At 48.9% G+C, this 27,847-nt stretch overlaps 1 protein-coding gene across 3 annotated transcripts; it reads right to left on the reverse strand.

Moving 5' to 3' along the window:
* Positions 1-786: 786 nt before the first annotated feature.
* FOXA1 (forkhead box A1) lies at positions 787-9,137 on the reverse strand. Of its 3 annotated transcripts, none has more exons than XM_045585535.1 (3): positions 8,652-9,137; positions 5,124-6,429; positions 787-1,133 (listed from the first exon to the last, which is right to left on the reverse strand). In XM_045585535.1, exons 1-3 carry the CDS (start codon positions 8,721-8,723, stop codon positions 1,078-1,080), a joined length of 1,434 nt encoding a protein of 477 aa, XP_045441491.1. In that variant the 5' UTR covers positions 8,724-9,137; the 3' UTR covers positions 787-1,077. The 3 variants fall into 3 exon arrangements, with proteins under 3 accessions (XP_045441491.1, XP_045441502.1, XP_036308253.1); XM_045585546.1 differs by lacking the exon at positions 787-1,133 and adding an exon at positions 3,522-3,847; XM_036452360.2 differs by lacking the exon at positions 787-1,133 and having other exon boundaries at positions 3,522-6,429; positions 8,652-9,136.
* Between the last annotated feature and the right edge of the window lie 18,710 nt (positions 9,138-27,847).

Genomic DNA, 27,847 nt, shown 5'->3' on the forward strand with positions numbered 1-27,847 from the left:
TTGGAGCAATGAGGAAGTTAGAAAGTGAAAGGCAGTGAGGATTTCCCCCGTGTCAGATTTTTACACATACGATAGGAAAATGTGTGCATTTTCATGTTAAAATTGAACTGCATAGGTGTTTTCCACCCCCATCCCTCTTACTGCTTGCTGGCTTGATGGCTGGAGAAAAACAAACAAACAAACAAAAAAACAAACAGAAAAGGTGAGGGCTGCAGTCGGAGCTGTCCAAAGGTCAGCCTGGGAGCTAAAAAGAGAAACACCAGTGGAAGCACTGTGACCTCGGACTTAACTATCTGGAAGGAGAAAAAACGATATTTAAAGTAATCTGGTATTAAGTATTATTTGAATAGAACAAATAGAATCACCTGTAGAAAATAAAATTTGCATAAATGGCTACTTTAAGAAAAACTTGTATCTCCTCAAATGCATTCTATTTCTAAATAGGAAGACTGTAATATCCTACAAGTTGTTTAATTTTATTACAGTCTTACTCTTGTGAGTTTCCATTGATGCAAATGATTCTTACCATGTGGGGAAAAAAACTTATTTCTAAATTTTAGCATAATGTAATTACATATTTAGCCCAAGATAGCCTACAAATAACCTACCTGTTTGCACATAATTATCTTAAGGTAATTAAACATTATCTTAACTACTTTTAGTTACAAAACACATTTAACTACAATACAATAAACAATTAAAATTTAATTATAAAGGTAAAATATTTTGTTACAAATTTAGTAGGCATCTAATGAATAACTTTTACCTTTTCAACAAATTCTTCCTCTTGACATATTGAGGTATGACATTAAAATACATTATGGCTAAATGTTCTACAATATTACTTCTAAATCAACAGAAAACCAATTGATCCTGAGGAAAGGTTAATTAATTTAGGCTACAGGTCTCCTACTTTAGCCTGCATTGAATGGAATTTGTATTGATTGGAGACGTTTTTATAAAGAAATTTAATAAGCATTTTTGTGGAATTGAGACCAACTTTTAAAAGTGCCAAAACAACGAGGTAAAATTTTGTCACTCCAAAATTACTTTTGTGCTGTGGGTCATTCAAATCTGTTAGAATCCCGTAAAAACGCCCTGTTTCTCTACTTTCAGTGAAATCAGTTGGATATCTGGCCAGCAGAAAATGAAAACAGAAGTTAAGAACTTTAATAGGATTTTGTTTGTTTAATCCTTCCTCCGATAATAATTCTCAGCAGTCCATTCTGCTATGGGGAGGCCATGAAGGACAATGTAAGTTAAATTCCGTCCTTGATTTAAACACTGTATTTGCCATAAGGTAGAAAACAGACTGAGCTGCCTTCTACTTGGGAACTCTTCTAAGTTGTGTAGTTTCTGCTGAATAGAATCCCCCCCCCCCCTTGTCTCTATTTAGTTGTCTTTTCGTTTTTATCAATTAAAAACAATGTTTCAGGCCTGGAACAAGGTGAAAGTAACATTTGAAGTTTCCTTCCAGGCACTACACTCACTCCTAAAACATTTCTCTTTTTCTTTTTTTCTATGCGTTTGCTCCGCAGCTTTGTCAGCGGATCTGAGGGCCTCCGGAGCTTTTTGCACTTGGGTGTGTTGCAAGGATTTTCCTTCTCCCTCGCTCCCCCTCCCGCCTCCCCTGTCCCCCTCCCCCACCGCGGGAGCAATTCCTAAATAAAGCCCGCTGCTGTGCGCTTCGCACCCCCTTTTCGGCCCTGGTCTGCGGGCGCATCCTTGGTGCAAAACACACAAGCTCCACGGAAAGGGGGTGGCTGGGGGAGCAGGTCGCGGGAAGGCGATACGCCCGAGGAGGGTCCCCGCACCCCCGGAGCCACAGCCGCTCCCCCGGCCCCGGGCGGCCCGGCCCGCGCCCGCGGCGGTGTGCCCGCTCCGTGACCGGATTACGCAGCGGGAGACGCGGGAGCCGGGGCCGCGGGAGCCTTCGGGACGAGCCCGGCCTTCTTTGTTGACTTTTAAGTCTTGGGCTCAACAGATTTATTCGCCGGGAGGGGAAATGCCCACATAATAAGGGACTAACTGCACTTGTCACCTCCAGATGCTTGTGGTCCAGCTCGACCCTCATTCCCGGCAACCGCCGCCGGGCCCGCGCCGGGACCGACGGAGGCGCCCGGAGGCGGCGGGACGGGCGGGCGGGAGGTGCCCGGAGGGGGTTACTCCCAGGGGTGGCCCAGAACCCAGGGAGAAGCCCCCCAGGCGAGATCGGCCATCCCAGCACCAGGCAGGCCCCCAAAGTGGCTGTGAGCCCGAAGCCCGAGGCTCTCGCCCCGAAGCCCATACAAGGTTCCCGCCCGGGAGGGGGCGAGGGCAGAGGCCGCTGACCGCCGGCGGGCGCGGGCAGAACTAGATCCCGGACCCTAGAGGGGGGGGGGGGGGGGCGAGGACCACGCGGAGGCCAGCGCTCGCAAAAACGATTTAGATTCGGAGTGGCCGGATAAAACTCCGAGGCCAAGCTCACGCCTTATATTACAATCGGAATTCAAATCTGCCAACGCCTGTTTACCTGCTATCTAAATATAAATAACTGTTGGGCTTGAACGCTTGATCCTCTTTGGACCTTCCGTGTCCTTCCCAGGCCTCCAAATTAGGTTTTGAAATGACTCAACCCAGTCATTTCCCTCTCCTCCTTTCATTAGCTGACGTGAGAGCGGGGTTTGGGGATTTCTGGATTTTTCTCAAGTGCCACACGGCACCCCTTCTCTCGTCCGGGGAGGCAATTACTGGACAATTAAGGGACTCACACAGCTCTTTTTATCTTGTCCTCTGTGTGGAGTGGGGCGATCAAAGTGAAAGCTGTCCAAGTTCAAGCCCTGGCCACGATGGGGTTCACACACAGGCCGCAGGCAGGCCGGCCTCCGCTAGGGCTGGGGTTGTTATTGTTGATGTCAATCCTAACAAGACTGACAAAGAACTAGGTGGACTGGAAAGTGAGCCTACTATCAAAGGAGATTAATGATTTTGTGATCTCCAGCCACTGGAGGGGTGTGAAGTTGCATTTTAAAGCTTCTTAGAAGGCAAAGAAATCATCGGCTTTAACTAATGTCTCTGGAACAGTATTTTTAGGAACAGTATTTTAAAAATATCTTCACACGACACAAAATAGCGGCAGCGAGTGGACCGGCCCTGTGGCACAAAGCTTCCCCTGCAGGAGTGAATGAACTGGCCTCCTTGTCCCCTGCAAAGCTACCTCGATGGTTAAGTTTTGTTTCTCTTTTTAATGTAAGAGGATTCCGGGGTTCCCTGTTGCAGACAACTTAATTTTAACAGCCACATCTGACACTTCATTCAAATATTTCTCCGATAAAAGAAAATGGTATGCTGGGAAAGAGGGAAGGATAGTTAATTGTATTTATTTCATTGTGTATTTAATTTCAAAGGAAACATAGTAGGTTTAAGCCCACCTCAAAAATTGAAATAAACATTTCTGAAAATAAGGAAACTTAATTTCAATTCTTGGAATATTAAATCAATTTTTTCTATTCCGTTTTATTGAATTTCTTTAACTTTTTTTAAAACTAACTACATGTTCCTATAATAAACATAAACAAAACAATTTTTTTAGATTATTTTCCTTTTTGTCTCTTACATTCAGTGCCAGACTTTGAAAAATATCATATTCAGATTATCTATTTTGGATTTAATTAAGGAAAATAACAAAAATACTTTTTTTTGTTACCATTTGATTTATTTAAAGTCCTTAACTGCAAATGATCGAGAACATGTTCCACGGCTTAAAATTTATTTTCATTATTTAAATCAAAATATTTTAATTACAATCACATTGATAAAAATTAACATTTTAATTTGTATTTTTAACCATCATTTAAAGCAATTTCAACTGTAAAGAAAAAAAAGAATAAACCATGCAATAAATTAACATTGAGAAAGCAAAAGGGATAATAATGAAACCCGTCTGACTACCCTAACACCATGTCCAACTGTGAAAAGTGCATTAACACTGAATGAACAAGCACACGATGACAGTAATTAAAATTACCACAATCAATTGGATTTTGGAACCTTGAACCAAATGTTGAAATATGGCTCCCTATAACATCTCTCCTTGAACATTGTAATAGTCCCTTTTTTTTCTGGAGAAAAATATTCTTTAAATGGTATAGATACATAGAAGCTAATTTTATACATGTTATCTGACCTCAGAATGACATGACCATTGCACTCTGCAAAGTAAGGAGCAGAGTTACTGAGAGGGGCGATTTGGGGGGAATTGATTCCCAGCGCGATCTGTGGGTAGAGAGGACAAGGAAGGGTGTGTTTGTAATTTCTTGGTCAGGCAACTCCTGAAAATGTAGCATGTATACCTCCTACCTATCACCTCCCTGTGTTATGTAAACACATGGAGGATGCCTACATATCTGAGCATGAGCATGGATGTTGGTACATAATACTTATGCATTTCATTTTAAGTATTTCATTTTAAGAGAGCTACTATCTGAATGGATCAGAAATGTAAGCTGAGAAATAAATGGTTCTGATGTTTATAACCTGTTTATGTTTTGCTACATAACAGCAGTATTGTCCTTCAATACTTGTTTCCTCACTCTGAGTTCTTGTGGTGAAGAGTATTGCCATAGACCTGTAAACTTGTGTGTGTGTGTGTGTGTGTGTGTGTGTGTGTGTTTTGGGGGAGGCGGGGGGTCAGGTAAAGAGGGAAAAAGGTACAAACAAATATTTTACAAGCTTGACCATCTTTCTTCTTTTTAAATAAAGCCTGCACACACTAGAATGTGTCTGGATGGGAAAGTGGAAAGAAAGGGATGAGGAAGTAGGAACATTTGATATATACACTTATGGATCATTAAACGTCGCAGGGAAAATGTATGTTGGTTTGGGGGATGGTTTTCTTCCTACTGATATACACAGGCTTTTGAATAACAACAAGGTAACAGTCCTTTGCACTGGGAAAAAGATTGTGTGCACACACACAAAAAGAGAAATTAAAATAGTTGGTACTTTATGATGCTGTCCTCAGCTTGGTATGTGTGTTTGTTTGCTGCTGTTTCCCCCCTCTCCTGCTACCAGCATGGCCAGGACAAACAAACCCCTGGCCTAGGACAGCTAGGAAGTGTTTAGGACAGGTCTGGAATACACACCTTGGTAGTAGGCCGGCTCCAGGGCTGAGGGCTCAATGGGGCTCCGGGCGGCCACCGAGGCGCTGTCCAGCTGCAGGCTGGCGGGCAATGAGGCGCCGTAGGGCGAGTACTGTATCGCCTGCTCGTAGGCCTTGAAGTCCAGCTTGTGCTGCTGATCCGAGGACATGAGGTTGTTGATGGAGAAGGGGTGGTTGAAGGAGTAGTGGGGGTCCCCTTTCAGGTGAAGCTGGGACTCGTGGGGCGCCAGACCGTGCACTGGGTGGGAGGGGGGCACAGATACCAGAGCCCCAGGCCCGGAGCTGATGGGGGGTGCAGCTGCCGAGGCCGGAGTCTTCAACTCCGAGGCGCCCCCTGTCGCCGTCTGGTCCAGAGTCTGGGGGCTGGCAGTGGGCCCCGGGGCCGGCGCGCCCTCTAGCTGGCCGGCCTTCCCGTGGACCCCCCCTCGGTGCAGGGGTGAGTCGCCGCTGCTGTTGGCCGAGGCCGAGGGGTCCTTTCGGCTGTCAGGGGGGCCGCCCTTGGAGCCCCCGCCGCCCCCGCTCCCGCCGCCCCCGGCCCCGGGCTGCTTCTCGCACTTGAAGCGCTTCTGGCGGCGCAGGTAGCAGCCGTTCTCGAACATGTTGCCGGAGTCGGGGTGCAGCGTCCAGTAGGAGCCCTTGCCCGGCTTGTCCGGCGAGCGCGCCACCTTGACGAAGCAGTCGTTGAAGGACAGCGAGTGGCGGATGGAGTTCTGCCAGCGCTGCTGGTTCTGCCGGTAGTAGGGGAAGAGGTCCATGATCCACTGGTAGATCTCGCTCAGCGTGAGCATCTTGCTGGGCGCCTGCTGGATGGCCATGGTGATGAGCGAGATGTAGGAGTAGGGCGGCTTGGCGTGCGGGTAGCTGCGCTTGAAGGTCTTGGCGTCGCCGCCGCCCGCGGCCCGGCTGCGGCCCAGGCCGGAGGGCGCGTAGGCCATGGGGCTCATGCAGGGGTTCATGGCGGCGGCGTAGGGGCCCAGGCCGTTCATGGGGGCGGCGGGCTGCGCGCCCATGCCGCCCATGCCCCCCGGGCTCAGCGCCGTGCCCATGGCCGTCACGCCCGCCGCCGTCATGCTGTTCATGGCGCCCGCGGAGCCCCCGGGCATGCCGGCCACCGCGCCGGGGCTCAGGCCGGCGCCCAGGCCCGGGTTGGCGTAGGACATGTTGAAGGAAGCCGCCGCCGGGGTCATGTTGCCGCTCGTGGTCATGGTGTTCATGGTCATGTAGGTGTTCATGGAGTTCATGGAGCCCAGGCCCGAGTTCATGTTGCTGACCGGGACGGAGGAGTAGGCCTGGAGGGGAGAAAGCGGGGCCAAGAGGCCCCGAAGGGCAAGGTTAGCTGGGCGCGAACCCCGAGGCGAGAGGAGGGCACAGGACCCCTTGCCGGGGCAAACCGGAGGCGCGCTCCCCAGAAGGAGCCCAGGTCTGGCACGGTAGGGAGGAAATCCTAGTGTGGCAGGCATGCAAGACAAGCTCACAGCAAACGTCCCCAGGAAAATGTGCAATGAATTCCCTTACACTCCAGACTCCGGGGCTGGCTTCTGGGGTCTCTCCATCTCCTCTTCCTTCCAGCCAGGAGGCCTCCGCAAAGAAAGTGCCCTTCGGTTAAAAGGAGTTAAAACTCCGAAAGCAGAATTAATCTCTGACCCTCCAATTATTCACTCCACCTTTGGAGTGCTGTGGGTTGGCAACAGGGCGACAACTCAGCACCCATCCCACCTGCACCTGCCCGGCTGGCTGACCAAACAGCAGCCACAGCAGCGGTGTGTCTGTGGGGTGGCTGTTAATTAAACTCTCTTAGAGAGAATAAAGCGTTCAAAGCCGTATGACTATCCATTCCTCAACTGGCTTTACTCTCTTAGCAGTTTTTGTCAAATGGCGACTTTTCGTTTATTATATTTACAAGTAGTATTTTCCACCTACCTGTAGCAACTGTAATATTGAGAGAAACTCACAGGTTAAATAGGTTTTGGGGAAAAATATATAAAATAGACCTACAATAGAAGAAGGGTCAGGAAGGGTTGCATGATAATAGCAATGCAGTTAACTGTAACATGACTACATATACACTTCTTTAAACCTTTCAAAAATGTGCACTAATTTCATTACGTATTTCCAGCCCCTTAAGAAAATGTTGAGACACGACTTGTTGAAATAATCATCTATTTTTTTCACATACTGACAGGTTGCCGCTGATGATTTCAAACACTGGCTAATGGTTTTCAAATACTTTAAAATTCCAAAATCAAAGTCTACTTATTTTTTACTTCCCAAATCTCAGCGTTAACCTGTAAGGAACCCCTTTTTCCACAGAGGGCTTAATAAACTAGTGGGTTGAGATGACTGAATCTGAATTAAACCTAAGAGTTCTAAGCCCCTTTTAAAAATCACCAGTAGGATAAAACCCTTACCCACAGAAATTTTGGAATGCAGTAGATATGTTTAAAATACAGAGCCCAGACATATAACAGCTACTTCTCTGACTATTTAATAAAAATAACGATATTCTTAAATTTGTTTTCATCAGGAAATATGACTTTATTTTAAAATAAAAGGCCAACAGATTTAACTGGGCACACTCTGCTATGGTATTAGCAAATAAACTCAAGTTAAGTTTGTGAAGATATACAAATCTAAATCAATTCATTACCATGACAATATTTCCTGATGTCATATTTTTCTGTCTATATGTCTTAAACTGTGTTTCACTTTTTTTTTCTTTTCCTCTCCCCGTAATTGTCCAAGGCAGTTTCAATAATGATAAACTTTTTTGAGAGGCAATCATCATTTGTTTCTAGATAAATTTACTGGCGGTGGCCCTGTCAGTACCCGATTTTCCTAGCAATCCCTTTGTGCACACTGTAAAATAGTAAACTAACTGAGCGTGCCACCATGGGGACAATGAAGAGAAACAGGTTCCCCTGGAGGAAAAGTCCTCTTGCACCAGCGCCACCCAGCGGTTCTGGAGAAGAACGAACACGCTTCTCAAACAGAGCTTAGAAGAAGTTTTATAAAATTTTGGAATCGGTTACTTATTAAGTCGCTCAACTTAGCGGCAACGAGCTCTCATCTACGAATTCAACTGCGGGAGGAAGGGGCCGCCCTTGGAGGCAAATTACGGCTTTGCCAGAGCGGCCTCCAACTCCTGCCGGCGCCCACCCGCCAGCCGCAGCACCTGGGGCCGGCTCCGGCTCCGGCTCCGGCTCGGGCTCTCCACGCGGAAGTGGAAAAGCTTCCAGGGCGGGTGCTTTCAAAGCCCAGAATACCCTGAAATCCTTTCTCCAGTCCCCAGCGCCCAGCGCCGTGTCCCGGACGCCCTCGAGGGGCAGTGGGTTTAGCACCGAGGCCCGGCCAAGGTCCGGCCGGGGCCACCCCGGGTGGGCGGCGGGCGGCGGGGGCACCGAGGAGCGTCCCCAGTCCGCCCGCCACCCGGCCCGGCCCGGCGTCCCGTCCGCCTCGCCCGGCCTACCCGGGCACGGGCCCCAGACCGTCCCGCCGACTGCCGGACTCTCACCTCCTGGGTGTCCGCGTAGTAGCTGTTCCAGTCGCTGCTCTCATGCCCTTCCATCTTCACAGTCCCTAACATCCTGGAGTCGCCGTCCCCGATGCAACCATGCAGCCCCGCACGGCGACAGGCGGCCGCGAGGGGCGAGGCGGGAGCGGGAGCGGGGAGCCCGCGCTGGCGGCACCGAGCGCCCGCGCCGGGCCAGCGCCGCCCTAGCGGGGAGGGAGCCGGGCGCTGCGGGGCGCGGCGGCGGGGCGGGCGGGGGCGGGAGGCGGCCGCGGAGCGCGGCGCCCGGGAGCGCCTCCGCGGGAAGTGAGCGGGCGGCCGCTGTGGGGCGAGTGCCGTTGCGCTGATGTGGAGCTTACGTCGCTCGAGTGCCCACCTCCTCGTCCTCTCCCCATTTGTCCGCCGCACAAAGGCGCTCGCACCTACAAAGCCCGGGTGCACCTGCGGGGCCGCCGCCGCCCGCCAGCCCGGCCGCCGCGCGCCCCACCCCGGGGCCCCCTCCCCCGCCGGCCCCCTCCCCCAGACCCGGCCACACTTTGTTTGCAAAGCAGCGTAATTGGTTTAAGCCCGGAGGCTGGGGGGGGGGGGGAGAGGGGGAGAGAGGGAAATGGTGTGGGGGTGGGGTGTAACCCCCTTTGGAAGAGGAAAAAAGAAAAAAGAAAAATAGCCTGGGCGGGCGGGCCCGCGAGCGAGGGCTCCCGAGGGGACCCGCGCAGCCGGGGAGGAGCTGGGGCAGCGGCGCCGGAGCCCGGGCCCGAGGGGCAGAGCTGGCCCAGTTGCCCAGGGCCTCTGCCCGGGCACCTACAGCCTTTGGGGTGGCCGGGCGGCACCCCGTCCCGCGCCCCTCCTGCTCCCTTGCCCGCTTCCAGCCCCCTCCCTCCTGATTGCTGCCCTAAAGCACAGCCTCACTCCCGGCCCTCCGGACTCCAGGCTGGAAAAAGGAAAAAAAAAAAAAAAAAAAAAGTCCCAGTGTGCCCGGTCCCTAGAAACTCGGCCATCTGAGTCAGCGGAGCCCAGTGACGTTAGGCCGGCCGGGCTCCCGGCTAGCCGAGCGGAGACGCCGCCACGAAAGCCGTCCCTGCGGCGGGGAGCGGGTGAGTCACAGCACCGTTTTATACCTTTATGACATAACTTTCCCCCTGCCTCGCTCCTCTCTGCTCCCCCAGTCATCTGCAGCAGTCATAAAGAGGAAGAGACTGAGAGCAGAAGTCTGCGTGATAGGGCAGGCGGATCTGAGCCGGGCAGTCCTCCCTCTGCCCAGCTCCTCCCCCCACCCCCCCTCCCACAGCCGTGGGGACTGAGGTGGAGGCGACGGTCCGGTTTCTGATAGGGAAAGGTCAGGGGGAGGGGACAGCGCCCTAGGGCAGCGCCTTGGCTGGGCTAGCCTGGGCGCCGGCATGCCACTGCTGGGCTGGAGAGGTGCCGGCCAGAGCGCGGCGCCCGGTCCGGTCCCATCTGCGGCTTGGGGGGCCGGGCTCTCACTGGGCTCCCAGTGGGTCTGGGCACCTGTGGGAAGTTCTCTCTCCGGAGCACAGTCTCTTGACTCCTAGGAGGCCATGGGAAATGGGTTGCCCACACGTCCTGAGGAGTACCAACTGAAGGGACTAGAAGTGGGCGCTCCATGGGTGATACCGTAGGTTTGCGTGATGGTGCAGGAGTGAGTTTGTGTGTGTTTTAAATGTGACTGTGTGTTTCTGAGTGTGTCTGTAGAAGCACTGGGTTTCTTTCAGAAGCAATGAGATGACCAAGAATCCTCAAAATATTCTTGTTTGGAAAAGTTTGAAAAATGTCATAATCTCATTTTTGAGAAGTGTGTTTTAACTTGTCTTCCAAACGGATCCCCACACACCCCCGCCCCCCTTTGTTCTTTTAAATCTTTCTTCCTTGAAATCTGACATCAGGATCACATTAAATCCCTGAACCAAACAAATCTCTCAAATCAGCAGGGGAGCCAGAGAGGGTGAAGATGTGCAGTTAAGGAAATAAAAAAAGATAAAAGCAGTGGATTACAATCCCCCCTTTTTTAAACAAAAAAGGGGGGTGGAGAGGGTACCTCACACTCTAAGAAAAGGGATGAGAGCAGGAGCCCTCCCCAAATGCAGCCCCCCAATACATCAGTGGGTGTAAGTGTGTTAGAACGGCGGCGGGGTCTGCACACATTTCCCATCAGCAAGAACACGGACGCTTCGCTTCCTCGGCCTGATTGGAGGGGTGGGTGGTGCAGGGGGCACGGGGGCGGGGGTGGGGGGGCTTTCAGTGCTAATGAGCTTCCTTGTTCCTTCCGCGGTGGTACTCCGACGCCCTCCGGGCAGGCCCAGGGCAGTTTTCTGTGGGCACTGACAGCTTAGTAACAGCTTTCCGGGCGTGCGAGAAGCTGGTGCTTTCAGGGGGCAACGCTGCTCTCCCTGTAAAGGGGGTCAATGAAAGCAAGTGCTTGTCCTCTTTTAGCCCACGTCTGCCAACCCCACTAGGCCTCATCTCAAAATAGAAAAAGAATGAAGCCGCTTGTTCACAGCGGGATGGCCCTAGGGAAGTTTCTCCTGCGCTTCCTCAGGACGGTGGTAAAGAGTGGATCGGCTTCAGAGCCTTGATCCCGGTGGGGGGTTCCTCCACCCGCGGACCCCGAGACCCGAGGCGTGGCCGCATCACAGCGCCTCCAGTCGTGGGGATGGAGCGCTGAGTCCTCCCGCCTGCGCCCCTAGCAAGCTGCCCCGGGAGACTGGAACCTCGCCCCCTCCCTGGGGCAGAGGTTTAGGCTCCCGCAGCTGATCGCCTAAGGCCCAGAGAGGGAAGGTGGCGCCCCGGTTAGTTTCCGGTCTCTCCATCTCAGTGGGCGGAGTTGCAAGACACCTGATAAATTCAGGAGGTGAAGGTTTGTTGTACCCAGACCCCGCCAGGCATGTCCCCAAGGTTTAAAAACAAATCATCTGGGCCATGCCGGATCTTTGACTTGGAAAACAAACAGCCAATAAATAAGGCTGCTGCCTCCGGTGGCTGGCCGGCCAGTGGGCAGCCAGGTGGCACGCCTGCATCTCGGTGGTTTCCCACCTCTTCTCCCACACGGGCCTCCGCACAGGCCTGCCGCGCTTTCCGGGGAGCTAGCACTGCTGTCAGTTGGGGAGCCTCGAGGGCAGCCACAGGGCGGCTCCTGGGGGGTCCGGGGCCAAACCCAGGCGAGAACCGGTCCGCGCGAGCCTGGGCCGCCCCAGGTACCGGGGCAGGCAGGCCCCTGGGGCAGAGAAGCGGGGGCCGTCAGACCGTGGGTTTCGGGGTTACTCCTGGGGCCCCGGGGGAAAGGGAGCGGCTCCGCCCTTCCCGGAAGCGGAGCCTTTGGGGTCTGCTCCTTCACCCCCTCGCAGGGGGAGCAGGCGGCACCCCCGCTCCCCTTCCCCAGCGCGGCCCGGCTGGAGCCCCTTCCCTAGACCTCCACCCAGGCAGGGGGAGCGGGGGTGACCGCGGCCAGAGAAGGATGGGAGGCGGGGGCCGGCGCTCGGGCCCTTCCCGTTCAGTGGGACCGCCAGCGCACAGCTCTGCGGGGCCCATGGGGCCTTTCGAGGACTTTTTGCCCTGGTGCCCCCTAGTCTGTCCCCTTTCCGCCGACCCTCTCCCCGACAGGGTGTGCGGGCAAGTCTCGACCGCAGCGGACCCCCGCGCTCTGCAGGGCAGTCCGAGCTCCCCCGCAGGAGAACCGGAGGCGGAGACCGGGGCGCAGTGCGGGACGGAGGGAGGCCTGGGCGCTGGCCAACTGTGCGCCTCGCGGCCCGGCCTGCGGGAGAGGGGAGGGGGCGCGGGGGCGGGAGGGGGCGCGGGAGCGGGAGGGGGCGGACCCGCGCCGCCTGCAGCCTCAGGCCGCACCCGGGGAGGCGGGGCCCAGCCCCGGGGCCCCCACGGCCAAGATCTGCCTGAGGCTCAGGGCTAGGACAGAAGCTCGGAGCTGTGGTCCCTCCGGCCCTTCTCTGCCTCTTCATTTCTGTTTCTTTTCTTTTTTCACACTTGCCTTTCTCTGACCTTCTTCTTATCACTAAATAACCAATGAAGCGATTGATTCGCCGCTCACAAGGCGCCCACTCTCCGGATGCAGGGGCCGTTCGGAGAAGTCAAGTTCCCGGCATGCAGGGGTGTGTGGACCAATCTATACATACTCACGGAGGGCTTCAAATTTACTTTAAAAAAAAAATTTCAAGGTAACATTTCAATCCCACCTCCCCTGCTGCCGCCGCGGGCGCCCTGGGATCTTGGAGCTGCTGGGGCTCGGCCCGGTTGCCCGCTGCCGGATGTGGGAGCCGGAGCTGCCTCTCACCCCTGGCCTCACCCTGGAGCAACAAAACGGTCCCTCTGGCTGAGAAAGAGCATCGCCTTGCCAAAGTCAACTTGCATTTTCATGCATTCAAATGAGGAAGGAGGGGAAGGACGGCGGGACCTCCTGGGCAATCACTAGCCTTGGGAGGAAGGAGTGAGTGCTCCCTGGGTCTCCGCAGGGAACCGAACCCCCTTTCCTGGGCACTCCCCCCCCCCCGCCCCCCCCAGGCCTGGTCCTCGCAGCCATGGAGCATCTCAGGGCACCAGTGTTCCCGGGTTCTGGGCTGCTAGTCACAGGGTCAGCGCCAGCCCGAGGAAGTGCCTGGTCCCAGAGACTGTCTCCCCAACCCCCATCCCTGTGCAAACCGGAGCCCTCCCTCTGCCCCGCGGAGTTCACACTCTCCCCTGGCCATTGAAAACCGCGGGGTGGGTCTGAGGGGAGGGATGGAAAAGCACTCCTCACATACAGAGCTGGGAAATTAGGGAGAAACGTGACAAATTTTAGGTCTGGTAGCAGGAGTGGTCTAGAGGAGCAGAGGCCTACAGCGTGTCACAGACCCGAGGCGAAGCCTGGGCGAGGGTAGATCAGAATTCTACTCCTCCCCACATAGAAGCTCCAGATAAGAGGAAGCTGTGATGGAAACGGAGGGCTCCAAAAATTCACTGAATGACATCTCTTGCCTCCAGGCTACCAGCCTAAACTTAAATTCTTCCAGAACAGTCTGGGAGTAGTTAGCTTCTCAGGCACTGACACCACCACCACCACCACCCTTCAATCCACCTGCACCCACCCCGCACACACATACCCGGCAGCTTTCCCAGGGCCTCTTGATTGAACCTAGCGGTCTAACTTTGGCTATTCAAATGTGATGATCCTCAAATTTACATAGTTCTATTTAACAAAGCTTTTGTAACAATAAAAAAAACACCTCACCCATATCTAATGTATAGGGAAGGGGGATTCAAAATTCACTCTAGCCAGGCATCCTGATTCTCCCCTAATTTTAAAATCATCCTTCGGACTGATAAAAAGACTAATTTATTGGCATGGCTGGAAGGTGGTTACATTCATTATTTAAAATTAAAATTCGATTGGAGGACACTGTTCAGAGCAGCTCCTGAGGCTTCCAGCAGTTATTTCAAAAAGAACATCAGAAGAAAGTTTTATCTTAAAAATCATGCATTTGTTTGAAGCTGTTAGATTTTTCTTGTCCTAATGGCCACAGAGCAAACCCCAGTACCTAGCTCACAGCGCAGTGATTTTGCTTCTGAACAGAAACACTAGGAAGAAACCCTTTCGGCAGCATTTTGCTTTGCTGGGTGACTAGCAAGATGGGCAGGAAGTTTGACCAGTCCTGGCTGCCTACTGTAAGTGGACCAAAGTAAGAAATGCAGCTGCCAACACTTACCATTATCTGTTGTGGCAAGTCCAGCACAGCCTCCCTAGGTCTGCGATGAGGACTTTGTAGACTTTTCCAACCAAATTAGCCTGCCCCCCCCCCCCCCCCCTCTTGTTAATCCTGGAGAAAATGGATATTTTCTCCATTGCTTTTTAGAGAGAGTGGAAGGGAGGGGAGAGACACACAGAGAGAAACATGGATGTGAGAGGGACACACCATTGGGAGACACATCGATTGGTTGCCTCCTGTATGCATCCAGACCAGGGGCAGATATCCAGTCTGAGATATGTGCCCTTGACCAAAATCAAACCTCAGACCTTTCAGTCCGGGGCCCACAATCTATCCATTAAGCCAAAATGGCTGAGTTCTTCTCCTTTTTCATCCACACCTTTTTCCAGATTCCTGCTAGGCTTTTATTACTCTCCTAAAGCAAACTCCATTTGTGTTTTATTTATTTATTTATTTTCCATTTTGCTTGTCATCTGGACTAGAAGCTCGGGGGAGCCGGGAGAACCAGTGTTCCCTGCGGCCAGAGCAGAGCCTGGGACATAGTAGGCTTTCAGTAAAGATTTGTTGACTCAATCAATGAACTAATTACTCCAATCCAGACACTGGGCATGCTGGTGTCAGGTGGGAAAGGGTGCTGGAGTCTAGAAACCATATCTCCCCATTCCAAAGCCTCCAAGGGAGAGTATACCAGAGACTGTCCCAGTCCAGTGGGCTTGTGGAATGAATGGGCCAAGAGAGGAATGAATGAATGAATGGAGGCAGACACCCCTGGGCTTCCAGTCCCACTGCACTGGGCATGGCTCTTCCCCTGGAATCAATTGTCAGTTTTGAGTAACATTATCAGGTTGACGTGATCAAATCAAAAATGCCCTCACTCCACCCGTGCCTGTGCAAGGACTTGGCAGAATCAATGCCCCCTGGAGGGCCATCAACGTGTGGCTCAAGGCAATTATTTATGCCCTTCCCCGCAAAAAGCAGCAACCATGCCTTTCAATAGCAGATATTTATTAAAAGTTAAAGAGCCACATCAACTTCCCACCAAGCGAAGTATTTTACTTGTTGCTGTAAAGGAAAGGTCCATGTTTAAATAGTGTGTTTAAGTTGGCAAACAAGTGAAGCCGAGCCCAGGCAGCGAGAGGAAAAGCCTGGCAGCAGAACTCCGTGGTTGTGCTCTTGGGTTTCCAGGGTGTGGTCTGCTGCCTTCCCACCTGAAGTGGGGAGGGGGGGGGGTTGGTGGTGGTGGTGGTGGTGGTGGCTGGGGCGGCCAGGCCAGATTTGGGTTTGTGAGGTGAGCATTACTGGTATCCCCCTGGGTGCCAGGCTCTCAGCTGCCTTGGGCTGCCTTGGCAGTGGCAGTGCGGTTGAACTCATCAGCGTTTATCTTATTTTCCTCCCTGCCTTTAGGATCCAAACCATTTTTATCCCACACACCGTACCTGTGCGGTGTAATGATTTTCTTAAAGGACCACACCCTCTGAACCTGCCTTGTTGCAAAGTATTAACTGGAGACCCCTCCTGAAGTTTCCTTTGCAGAGAAAGCGTGCATGAGGGTCCCCGAGAGAGGAAGCACTTGTGTCTCCTTTTCTTCTGGGCTGCTGTCCCTGGAGCTGCCCCCTGGCCGCCTGGAGCCATAGCCACCTCTGGTTCTGATGTCCCCCACCTTCCACGGGGTGGTGTGGGGCTCCTGTTTGTTTTCTTTCACATGCTTTCAATCTGGGTGGATCTCACTCTCCTCACCCCACTGGCCTCCTCCTGCCAAATACCTTCCATTGTGAGTCTGGTCTCCTCTGACCTCCTCCTGACCCTCCCTCACACTCCACCAAAAGAAGTGGTTTCAATAAATAAAGTGCGCAGTCCTGGGGTTGAAGGTCAGTTTACACTGGGGCAGAAGCTTCTAAAACTCCTGCAGGTGCTGGAATGAGAATAAACCAGGTCATTGTCCCAAGAGATGGGAGAGGGAGGAAGCGAGCACGAGAGAGGATATGAGGAGATGCAGAGAGGGTGTTGGGGAGGGTGGGGAGCTTGGCCGTGGTGCAACTGCAGTAGAATTTTCTGTGGAACTAGGGGAGACCTTTGGGTCTCAGTTCCCTTCTTTTCCAAATGAGGAGCTTGGACTCCAAATTCCAACTGTTGTGAGTTACAGGAACAAAGCCTGGAGTAGCGGGAGTGACTGTGAGGCCTGATGACCCCACCCAGGAGAACCAGGACTTGTGTGCATCTAGGGAGGGCTGGTGCGGGGATGAGGCATGGTGTCTCTGCAGAAGGGGCAGGAGACTCTGGGAGAACAGGCACCAGGAAGAAGAAGAGCTCCCTCCTTTTTGCTCTAGTTATTTTTTTCTTTTTCTTTTTTAATTCTTCATTGTTTAAAGAATTGCATATAGTATTACATACCTCCCCCCCCTCACCCCCCCCACCTCTCCCCGACCATCCCCCACCTCCTACTGTCTGTATCCATTGGTTATGCTTATATGCATGCACACAAGTCCTTTGCTTGATCTCTCTCCCTTACTCCCACCTTCCCCTACCTTCCCTTTGAGTTTTTTTTTAAATTAAATTATTATCTGTGTACATATCTTACCATTGCCCTTTGAGGTTTGATGGTCTGTTCGATGCTTCTCTGTCTCTGGATCTATTTTTGTTCATCAGTTTATGTTGTGTTCATTATATCCACAAATGAGTGAGATCATGTGATATTTATCTTTCTCCTACTGGCTTATTTTGCTTAGCATAATGCTCTCCATGTCCATCCATGCTGTTGTGAATGGTAAGAGTTCTTTCTCTTTTACAGGAGCATAGTAATCCATTGTGTAGATGTACCACCATTTTTTCGTTTATTTTGTACCACCATTTTTTAAAACACTCATCTGCTGATGGGCACCTAGGCTGTTTCCAAATCTTAGCTATTGTAAATTGTGCTGCTATGAACGTAAGGGCTGCATATATTCTTTCTGATTGGTGTTTCTGGTTTCTTGGGATATATTCCTAGAAGTGGGATCACTGGGTCAAATGGGAGTTCCATTTTTAATTTTTTGAGGAAACTCCATATTGTTCTCCACAGTGGCTGCACCAGTCTGCATTCCCACCAGCAGTGCACGAGGGTTCCTTTTTCTCCACATCCTCACCAGCACTTGTCTCTTGTTGATTTGTTGATAGCTATTCTGACAGGTGTAAGATGGTACCCATTGTTGTTTTGATTTGTATCTCTTGATGATTAGTGACTTTGAGCATGTTTTCATATCTTTTACTCTACTTTTGTGGTCTATGTTTCATGCTAAATTTTGGGCAAAAGTCTTTCCTTTTTCACTTCCAAGCATCTCTAAAGACAGGAAGCAACCAGCAGGAGGGAGAAAGGGAGGGAGAAGGAGAAAGAGGGAGAGAGGGAAGAAGGAAGGGAGGGAAGGAGGGAGAGGGTTAGCGAGACAGAGAGAGAGAGAGAGAGAGAGAGAGAGAGAGAGAGAGAGAGAGAGAGAGAGACTTCAATTTCCAGGCACAGGCAAGGTCTCCTCAGCTAATAGGAGGCATGGAGCTGGGCACACTCCCTGGCAGGGCTGGCTTCTTCTCTGAGGCTGAGGTCTCTCTCATTACACAAGCTCCAACTTGACTCGTCCATGCAAATGACAGGGATAATAGGTTTTGTGTTTAAAGGCATGGGATTTGGAATTCCATCTGAATTCTAATCTGTACTCTGCAGGAGACTTGCTCTCTCTGAGCCTCTGTTCTCTCAACCTTAAAAAAGGTGTGTATGTTAATACCTACCTCACACCAATTGTGTGCAGAGCAAATGCACTAAATGACAACAAAAATAAAGAGCCTCCTTCGCTGGGTGCTTGGGTGGTGCTGGATATTGACTGCATGGTGACAGGTACTGCAGACCTGCAATGCGGGCATGCTGGCCCCTCCTCTTTACAGGTCTTTTACAGGTGACCAGCCTGGCTCCCTGGAAATCGCAGTCCCTCCTGGCTACAGTCTGAGAGGAAAGGGGAGCTCCCATGTGGGGAGTGAGGTCCTGGTGTCTAGCCAGACCCACCTCTCAGCACCCACCAGGACCCTGCCTAGAATCCCTTCCCAGTTTCCTGGAGAAAAGCGACACCTGAAGAGGATGCGGACACTGCAAGAGGCACAAGGCGGAAGAGATGAGAGATCCACGCCTCCTGTGCCACCATCTCCTGGCTATGGTGACCACAGGCAAGACCTAGGGCCTGCATCCAGGCAGCATCCCTAAGGAAAGGTGAAGGAAGTGCGGCTTGGCTTCTAGGAGGCCGTTCCACGCTTAGCAGCTGATCTTGGGGAATACTGAAATGAGAAATCAGGACCCCTAAGTTACCCAGACACTTCCTCCTTTCCCCCTAATATCCTCTTTTTTTTGGACAGAGTCATCAGGAACCACTTGACACTCATTAGGAGAAGTATCATTTAAGTCATTTTCTAAAATCCTCAAAACCAAGATATTACTGCAAAGAAGCTTTAGTTGCTGTCTTTGAGAATTATTTGATACAGATTCCCTTAAAAAGTTTCTTCCTGGGAGTCTAAGTGGATCTGAGAGAGAGAGAGATAGAGAGAGAGAGAGAGAGAGAGAGAGAGAGAGAGAGGGAGCTTATCATGGATACTTCCAATATTATAGACCCTATTACCTTGCATGTGCAAGGAAGCTTAGTGTGGTCCAAGGCTTAATTGTGACGAACCATATACTCTATGAAAAGACAACACCGCGAAAGGGTTCCAACTGACATAGATCCATCTGCTGAGTGAAGATTCATGAGTTGGAAGAGCTGGCGTTTTGGGGTGAATTCCTGGGCTCAATGAACAATGACCACACTTTTCAGACAGGGCTTCCATGGGCTCTGTTTACCAGGCTCCGATAGTTTGTGAATTCTGCTTTACTTCGTAATCAGAACCAGGTGGATAGAAAAAAATATCTCCTTCCCTGGAGAACAGAAAACAGCACATCTTCAAAGCTTATTATTCTCCCATGGATTGGTCCCTGGGGCAGGGGCATTTGGGGGAAGTGGACTGGTGCGCAGAAGTCTCAGGCAGCGAGCGATCCCCAGCTAAATGCAGCTTCTGTTTTTACAGCTTACTTAGGGAGAGCTGTTAGTTTTTCTAAGGATAAACCAGGCATTGGTTCTCTAAGCTCAATGTTTAGGCTACAAAGCACATCCAACAGTCTTACACGTCTGCCTTGAGAAAAGGAATGGTGTTGACCTCAATCTCTAGTGCATTACGAATCTTGGCGGACACCGAAGCAAACCCTTTTGAAAGTGTCAAGTGTAACTGGAATGCTAACTACCAGCCACTATCCAAGAAAAATAAACCCTAATTCTCAGCCAGGTATTCCTGCTTTGCACCCAGGTTGTTGGTGTTATTTGCATTTTTTTTTCCTTTTTAAATGGATAATTTTATTCAGAGTTTTCTTTCTGCTTAGTGCTTGCTATTTTTATCTAATTTTAAATCTCCTGAGATCAAGCTGGGTGGCCAGAGGTCTGAGGCATCCTAGGGAAGGGTGAAGGCTGACTTCTCAGGGGTCCATTCCTAAGCTCCATTTGCTAATCAGGTCACCAGCGGGGAATTAGGGTGGGCAGACTGGGGGTGAGCAATGCCAGGGAGGACCTTCAGGCAGGGAAGTGGTCTCCGTACATTCCTTTGTGTGGATTAAAACAGTACAGGTAACTTAGGGTAGTGGACTTTGCTGGTTCTTCTCTATTATTCCTGTGAGCGCCTTCCTCTGCTCTGTTGTTCTCTGCCCCAGAAGCCAATCTCTATGGACTTCCAACTGGGTTTGGCCAATGTGGGGCAATAGTGCCGGAATGGAGGCCAGGACGACAGAGCAGAAGGTGCACTTATTCCTTCTGCTTTCCCCCCACATCCCTGTGACTTTGTCCTTTAATGTCTCTCTGTGTCTACAGCTCTTGCCAGGTGGCCCCTCTTCCCAGCTTCAGCTCTCACCAGGCTTTGCTAACACCTCTTTTCACCCTTGCCCCTTCATATCAAATGTGCCCATACCCCCTGTTGTTGCCAAACATTGAATGTTAGTTCTCTCAATTCTCTCGCTCTCTGAGCTTTGTTAAATCCTTTGGAGCATGCCACCTGTTTCCTGTGGTGACCTCACTGATGAGGAAAGGAATGAAGATTCCTGGAAGTGCCATATGATGTCTTCTGTTCTTTCCAGCGTCACCTGCATACTGTCACCCATCCTTCCTCATCACCACATTGGAGTGCAGCTAGAAAGGCTCCCGGTTGTCTGTGGAGGCTGCTTTCTGCAGGCAAGGCTGCCTTTGGGTCTAGCAGGGAAGCAAACTCTGAGTATATTTGCTTTCTGTTCACGACTTTAACTTCTATAATAATTTGCATTTTATATCACTGTTAAAGTAATTTATGTCAAAACCAAATATTGATAGTATCCAAGGTTGTTGTTGTTGTTTTGCCTTTGCTAGAAACCACAGACTGGGACTTTTGCTAGTGGTGAATTGTATTAATATAACCAGGCAGTGAAATAGGTCCAGTGATCAAGGGGCTCATGGGTAATGTTCATGTACATTCCCCAAGGCCTGAGCATCTTTGGCTTCACATCTCTATAATGATAAGTCTGTGTTCCGGCAACAGCTCAGTCTCAACTAATGCTAAATCAGTGACATTATTCAGATGTGTCAATCAGGGAGCACTCTCCATGTGCCAGGCATTGTGCTAGGCACCGAGGATACTAAATTTAAGCCAGGATTCATGCCTTCCAATGATTTAAACAATGCTTCAATCATTATTGTTAAATTTACATGCCTCTGTGGTTAGAAAAAGTTAATAAAATTGGAATCTCTAGGACAAAAGACATGCACGTTTTTAAGGCTTTTGAGACATTTTACTATATGGCATCGAGCAAAATGAAAACAGAAATCTATGACTGATCCTATTTCCTCACTCCCATGCATGTATTCTGTTACTAAACTTTTAAATTTGTTTGGCAAAAAATTGCATACCATTGTTTAATTTAACATTTCTGAGATTACTACTGAAGTTGAATATTTTTATATTTCTATTGGCCATAAATACTTCTTTTATGAGTTGGGAGCAGCCAACTCATATCTTCCTTATTCAATTAAAAATTTTGACTGCTGGTCTATTTTTCATCCAAAGAATATTAATTTTATGTCCGCCATAAATGTGAGTTTTTCACCAGGCTTTTATTTGCATTGTGATTTTCTTTTTAAGTGCATAGATGTTTTAAAAATACCCATTATTATTTTTATTTATAATTTCTGCCTTTTATGGTTTAACTAGAGGCCCAGTGCATGAAATTTGTGCACAGGTCCCTAGGGTCCCTAGGCCTGGCTGACAATCAGGGCCAATTGGGACCTTCTGGCTGCCAGCCAGGGCCTTCCTTTGTTTCCAGCCACCCCTGGTAGTCAGCACACATCATAGTGAGCAATTGAACTCCTGAGGGGACACTTTGCACATTAGCTATTGATAATAGCGATAAAGAAATAAATTTATAATAAATATATATTCTGTAATATGCCATTTTATGCATGACTTTTCCTCCTCAGGCACATATATACCATGTTACAAAAAGGTTTTCAGCAAAACTGAATCAGGTACGATGTGTAATCAATAAATTTTTCATCCATTGGAAAGATTTTGATGCAAAATGAATGAAAGTAATCAGCTGTGCAAGGTCAGGACTATATGGTGGATGTGGCAAAACATCCCAACCAAGCTCCATTAATTTTTGCCGAGTGACCAAAGATGTGTGTGGCCTTGCATTGTCATGATGGAATACAACACCTTTTCGATTTGTCAATTCGGGCCGCTTTTCTTCAACTGCATTGTTTAATTTCGTTAGTTGTTCAGTGTAGACATCAGAATTGATCGTTCGGTTGGGTGGTAAGAGTTCAAAGTAGACAATTCCTTTGTAATCCCACCAAACTGATAACAAAACCTTCTTTTGATGAATATCAGCTTTTGATGTTGTTTGAGTTGGTTCACCCGGCCTGCTCCACGATCTTTTCCGCTTGATATTGTTGTAAACAACCCATTTTTCATCGCCAGTTATCAGTCGTTTTAAAAATGGATCATTTTCATTATGTTTCTTTAGCAAATCGCAGCTGCTAATGCGTTGCGTTAACTGTGATTCTTTCAGTTCGTGAGGAACCCATGTATCGAGTTTTTGAACATAGCCAAGTTGTTTTAAGTAATTTTCAATGCATGTATGTGATACATGAAGCTTCTCTGCAATCTCACGTGTTGTACTGTGACAGTCCGAATTGATTATTGCTTTGATTAGGGCGTCATCAACTTCAACTGGACGACCAGAGCGTTTTTCATCTTTGAGTGAAAAATCACCAGAACGAAATTTGGCAAACCAATTTTGACACTGCCGTTCTTTTAAGGCTTCGTCACCATAAACAGCACATAACTTTTTATGAGCTTGCAATGCGTTTTTCCCTTGTGGAAATAAAAAAGCAAAATATGACGAAAATGTTCCTTTTGATTTTCCATTTTTCAACGAACGCCAAACGAAAACTACAAAACAGATCAAAAAACTTTTTTCACTGATTAACAGCTGAATAGCCAACTACCAAATAACAAAATGTGTTTTACATTTGTACTACGTCTGCAAACCTAAAAATTCAACTGAAGCCATGTGTGTGTGAAACCCGCAATTACTTAGCTGCCCCAAATATATATATAATATAATATAATATAATATATATATATATATATATATATATATATATATATATATATATATATATGCAAAGTGTCCCCTCAGGAGTTCAATATATATATATATTTACAAGCCTTATCTACAATACATCTGCTACTCTTGTGTACAATAAACTTTTTCATCCAGTTGGAATTTATTTTGATGCATAATATGAAGTGAAGATCTAATTTTAATTACTTATTTTCTAAATAGTTTGATCTTTGGGCAGGCCCTAGTTATGAGGGGCCTTGAATTCTCTTTGGAGAACTTGGTTTGGAATTTGTTCTGTGAGGATTCTGTGGAGCTGTGGAAGCTGAATACTACACTGGCTCTTCCTTTACTTGCTGTGTAGTGAACCAATAGGGGCTCCAAAACCAGATGACAAGAGGAGTGGTAGGTGGTGGCTTGAGAGTGACAAAAACTAGATGATATCATAGTGTTTCAAAGATTGCTTGAGTTATTTTTATGCTGCTCTTTTAAGATGGCACCAAAAGTATTAACATTTTCATATGAAGGTATTACAATATCAACAATGAATTTGAAATGCCTTTAGATCATAACTATGTTTTTCAAAAAATATGATTTATTGATTTTTTTTTTTTTACAGAGAGGAAGGGAGAGGGATAGAGAGTTAGAAACATCGATGAGGGAGAAACATGGATCAGCTGCTTCCTGAAAACCTCATACTGGGGATGTGCCCAAAACCAAGATACATGCCCTCGACCAGAATCAAACCTGGGACCCTTTAAATTTGCAGGCTGACGCTCTATCCACTGAGTAAAATTGGTCAGAGCTAGATCATAACTATTACCCTGTTTCCCCAAAAATAAGAGTGTCTTATATTAATTTTTTCTCCCAAAGTTGCGCTAGGTCTTATTTTCAGGGGATGTCTTATCTTTCCATGCGCTAGGTCTTATTTTTGGAGGATGTCTTATTTTTGGGGGAACATGGTATTATTATTCATCCTTCTGCCCCTCCTTCTTTTCTTTCTCTCTTTCCTCCCCTGTTTCTCCTTCCCCTTTACTCATTCACTCCCTTTCTCTTTCCTTTCTTCCTCTCTCTTCCTTTTCTCTCTTTCTTTCAGTGAAAGTAGGCCTAGAATAGAGTTCCTAGAACAGGATTGATTACTAACTAGGGGACCTAAGGGAAATCCTTAATGTCTTTGAACATAGTACCTTAGCTATAAAATGAAGCTAATGCTATCTACCTCTAGGTGGTGTAATATTATATGATACTAAAGGCCTTGTGGATGAATTCATGCACCTGTGGGATCTGGCCGAAACCAGCTCTCTGACATTCCCTGAGGGGTCCCAGATTGCCAAGCCCAGGGACCCCACTCTTGCACCATCAGGGCCAGGGAGGGATGTGGGAGGTTGGCCATCTGGGGAGGCACTGGGGGAGGGCTCCAGGGTGTGTCTGGCCCATCTGGCTTAATCCCAATTGGCCGGACCTCAACAGCAAACTAACCTACCGGTTGGAACATTTGCCCCCTCGTGGACAATACTAGTCATAGTTAGCGTTAGAGTGGCCTTAGCATATCATTAGCATACTACGCTTTGATTGGTTGAACCGCTGACCGGGGGACCGGGCACTTAGCGTATTAGGCTTTTATTATATAGCATTGATATCTGAATACTTACCAATTTTTATTATAAAAAGTATTAATGAAAAATATTTATCATTTAAATCATTTCAAAGTTACACTAATTTTCACATGTTTCCAATTTAGGAACATGCCTATATATTATTTTTGTGCAAGATCTAAGATGGTAGCAAGAACAGTGAGTCACTTTCTAGGCACTTGGGTTATTTGCACATGGCTTTAATTAGCACAGAAAAGTAATTGGCTTATTGTCTGGAGGGGTTACTGCCACACTTCTAGGTTGCCCATATGGCGCCCCCACAGGGCAGTGGGATGTGATTTGGGTGCCAGGAAACCTCGGGAAAGGCTGGTTTTTCTCTTTCCTGATCTCATTGATTAGTTGCCTGAGTGTTTGTAGAGATAAGCAGAGTTTGAGAGAGAGTAACGGGATATAAAATAAATGTTTAAGGGCCTGCTATGTGCCAGGCACTGAGCAAAGAACTACCATCTACACTATTTCATCTAACCGGGTTTTCTTTTTCTTTGTTCTTTGGTGCACTATAACACAGGAAAATGAGCAAAACTGAAAATAATGATTTATCACAAATAAAAAACTCAAGCAGGCATCATCAAGGTTAAAAAATAGAAAACCCCTAGCACAGGAGGACTCCTGTACTGCCCTCCCACTCACCATCACTTTCCTCCCTCTCAGGAAGACTACCTTAGCTGTTGTGGTTATTACTTTCTTGCATTTATTTGTAATACATCGACTGAGCACACATCCACAAGTTTTATAGTTTTTGCTGACTTGGGTCTTTAACTTTTATGTGAACAGGATGGTATAGACCAGTGGTTGGCAAAACTCGGCTCACAAGCCACATGCAGCTCTGTGGTCCCTTGAGTGTGGCTCTGCTACAAAATACCACGTGTGGGCACGCATGTACAGTGCGACTGAAACTTTGTGGCCCATGCGCAGAAGTCGGTTTTCCGCTCTCAAAAGAAATTTCAATTGTTGTACTATTGATATTTGGCTCTGTCGACTAATGAGTTTGCCGACCACTGGTATAGAATGTACTCCCTTGTGTCTGGCTTAATAGCTGGATATTACATATGTGAAAGATTCACCTATGTTGTTACTCACAGAGAAGTTTATTCATTTCTTTCATGCATAGCACTGCATTTTATACCACAATCAACTTATGCATCCTACTTCTGATGGACATTTGAGTTGTTTCTGGTTTTTAGCTATTGTGAGTGAATCTCCTGTGAGTAGTGGTGTACATGTTTATTGGTGCATATGTGCCTTTCTATTGGGAGTGGAATGCTGGCTCATGGAATATGTATATATTTCAACTTTAATAGATAATGCCAACTATTGCTTGGTATACCCTTTCTTCTCTTGGACATCAGAAACTCTGAATATGGCCGAACCTGGTATTCAACTAGAAACTCTCTTGAATCTCATGCCTTTGATTTCAAGATTCTCTTTAGGAGTTGGGTTCTAGGTGGAAAGCATGGACCTTTCTCTCCCTCCCCCCATGTACTCTTAACTGGCATATAATGCAGACATATAATGCTGTCTTTTTTTTTATTTTAAGAAAAGCTTTAAGTTTCGTGGCCCCGCATTATTCATTAAATGTGCTAGTAGGAGGAACAAGAGTGCCAAGAAAGCAGTTGGCTGAGCCTGACAAAACAGGCCCATTTGGGGCCTTCAGTTCAGAGGCTCTTTGGGACCAGTGTCAGCACCGCCCCAGAGATGAGGCTGCTTAACCTGGGTTTGGGTTTCTATCCAGGACGCCCTGGAGCTGGTTCGGGGGCAGAAACTCGCGGGGTGGCTGTCCACAGCACGGAGGACCGGGGCCAGGGGCAGAGGGCGGCGGCGGAGGAGGGCGCGCGGCTTGTTGCTGGGCGACCAAGTGCGTCATCCTTCTCCAAACGGTGCGAGCCCACCGACCGCTGCCCAACCTCCCCTCCCAACCCCCTCCCCGGGCCGGTTGGATGCTCGGCCCGGGACGGTGCCAACCTTCCCGCACCGGAGCGGAGCTGAGGCGCTCCCGGAGGCGAGGCGGGTGAGCTAAGGGCGGGGACTGGGGCGCAGGTGGCCGGGGCACAGGGACTTGTTGGGAGGCTGTGGAAAGGACTGGCTTCGGGACTTGGGCGGAGCTTTGGTCTCCAGGGTTCCCCTCCCTAATCCGCTCTCATTTTCCGGGAAAAGCCGGGCAGAAAACAGGATGGAGCTACCCTCAGGATTGCGGCTGGAGAGCACCCGTTGAGCAGTGAAAACCTGGTGGAAGGGAAAGATAGATGTGACTACCAGGCTGTGGGGAAAGAAAAAGGGGTTTGTGAGGCCAAGAGAGGTAGGAGTCAGAGGGCCTGTGGGAGGGTGAGAGGCCACAGTGGAGGGGATTTAAGTCCCAATTCCCTGACTTCATCTGCTGTCCCTTGAGAGGGGCTGGCTGTTTTAGGCACACCTTAAACCTCACGGTCTCCTCCAGCACTGAGACCAAGGTGCCTGCTTTGGAATAGGGCACTGTTTCCTGAGTGCGGCCCTCGAACCCTTGATGCGCAGTGGGGCACTGTGGGCTTAATGCAAGGATTATTTGTCATTGAAGGAGTTTCACAGTTCTTTTACTTTTTAACATGCAAATATAAAAGTTTAGCAAACTGCTTTCTTCCTACTTGCGACCTGACAGAGGAATAATTTATATTCCATAAACCGTGCAGACTGTACGATTTGTATCATGTCCAGGTGTATAATTTGATGAGTTTTGACAGATGAATACAACTTTGAAACAGTTACTGTGAACAAGGTAACTGAACTCTTCCATTCTCCTGCCCTGTTTGTTATCTACCCCTGCTCTCACCCCCTCCTACCATCCAGCCAACTAACGATCTGCTGTGTGACACCATAGAATAGATAGCACTTTCTAGAAGTTTCTGTAAGTGGAAACATATAAGATATACTTTTTTGTGTGTGTCTGGCTTCCTTTATTCAGCATAATGATTTGCCAGGACCTTTGCCTGGATTACGTAGATTTATAGGAAGTTTCCAAGTAGTAAGTCCTCTAGCTGTTTCTTCTTAAAAATCTCTTTTTAAAGTCATTTGAATTTGTATATGCATTTTATAATCATCTTATAATTTCTATAAAAAAGCCTGCTGGAGTTTTGACTGGAATTGCATGGAATCTATAATTCTATGTGGAGGGGAATTGCC

The sequence above is a fragment of the Pipistrellus kuhlii genome, unplaced genomic scaffold (genome assembly GCF_014108245.1).
Source record: "Pipistrellus kuhlii isolate mPipKuh1 unplaced genomic scaffold, mPipKuh1.p scaffold_m20_p_1, whole genome shotgun sequence".
NCBI classification, from domain to species: Eukaryota; Metazoa; Chordata; class Mammalia; order Chiroptera; family Vespertilionidae; genus Pipistrellus; species Pipistrellus kuhlii.

Coding starts and splice junctions, on each gene's coding strand:
- FOXA1 (XM_045585535.1), bottom strand. CDS start 8,723: ATGTTAGGGACTGTGAAGATGGAAGGGCATGAGAGCAGCGACTGGAAC. Junction 6,430..8,651: donor ACTACGCGGACACCCAGGAG/GTGAGAGTCCGG, acceptor TCTCCCCTCCAG/GCCTACTCCTCCGTCCCGGT. Junction 1,134..5,123: donor GGAGCCGGCCTACTACCAAG/GTGTGTATTCCA, acceptor TCTGCTGGCCAG/ATATCCAACTGATTTCACTG.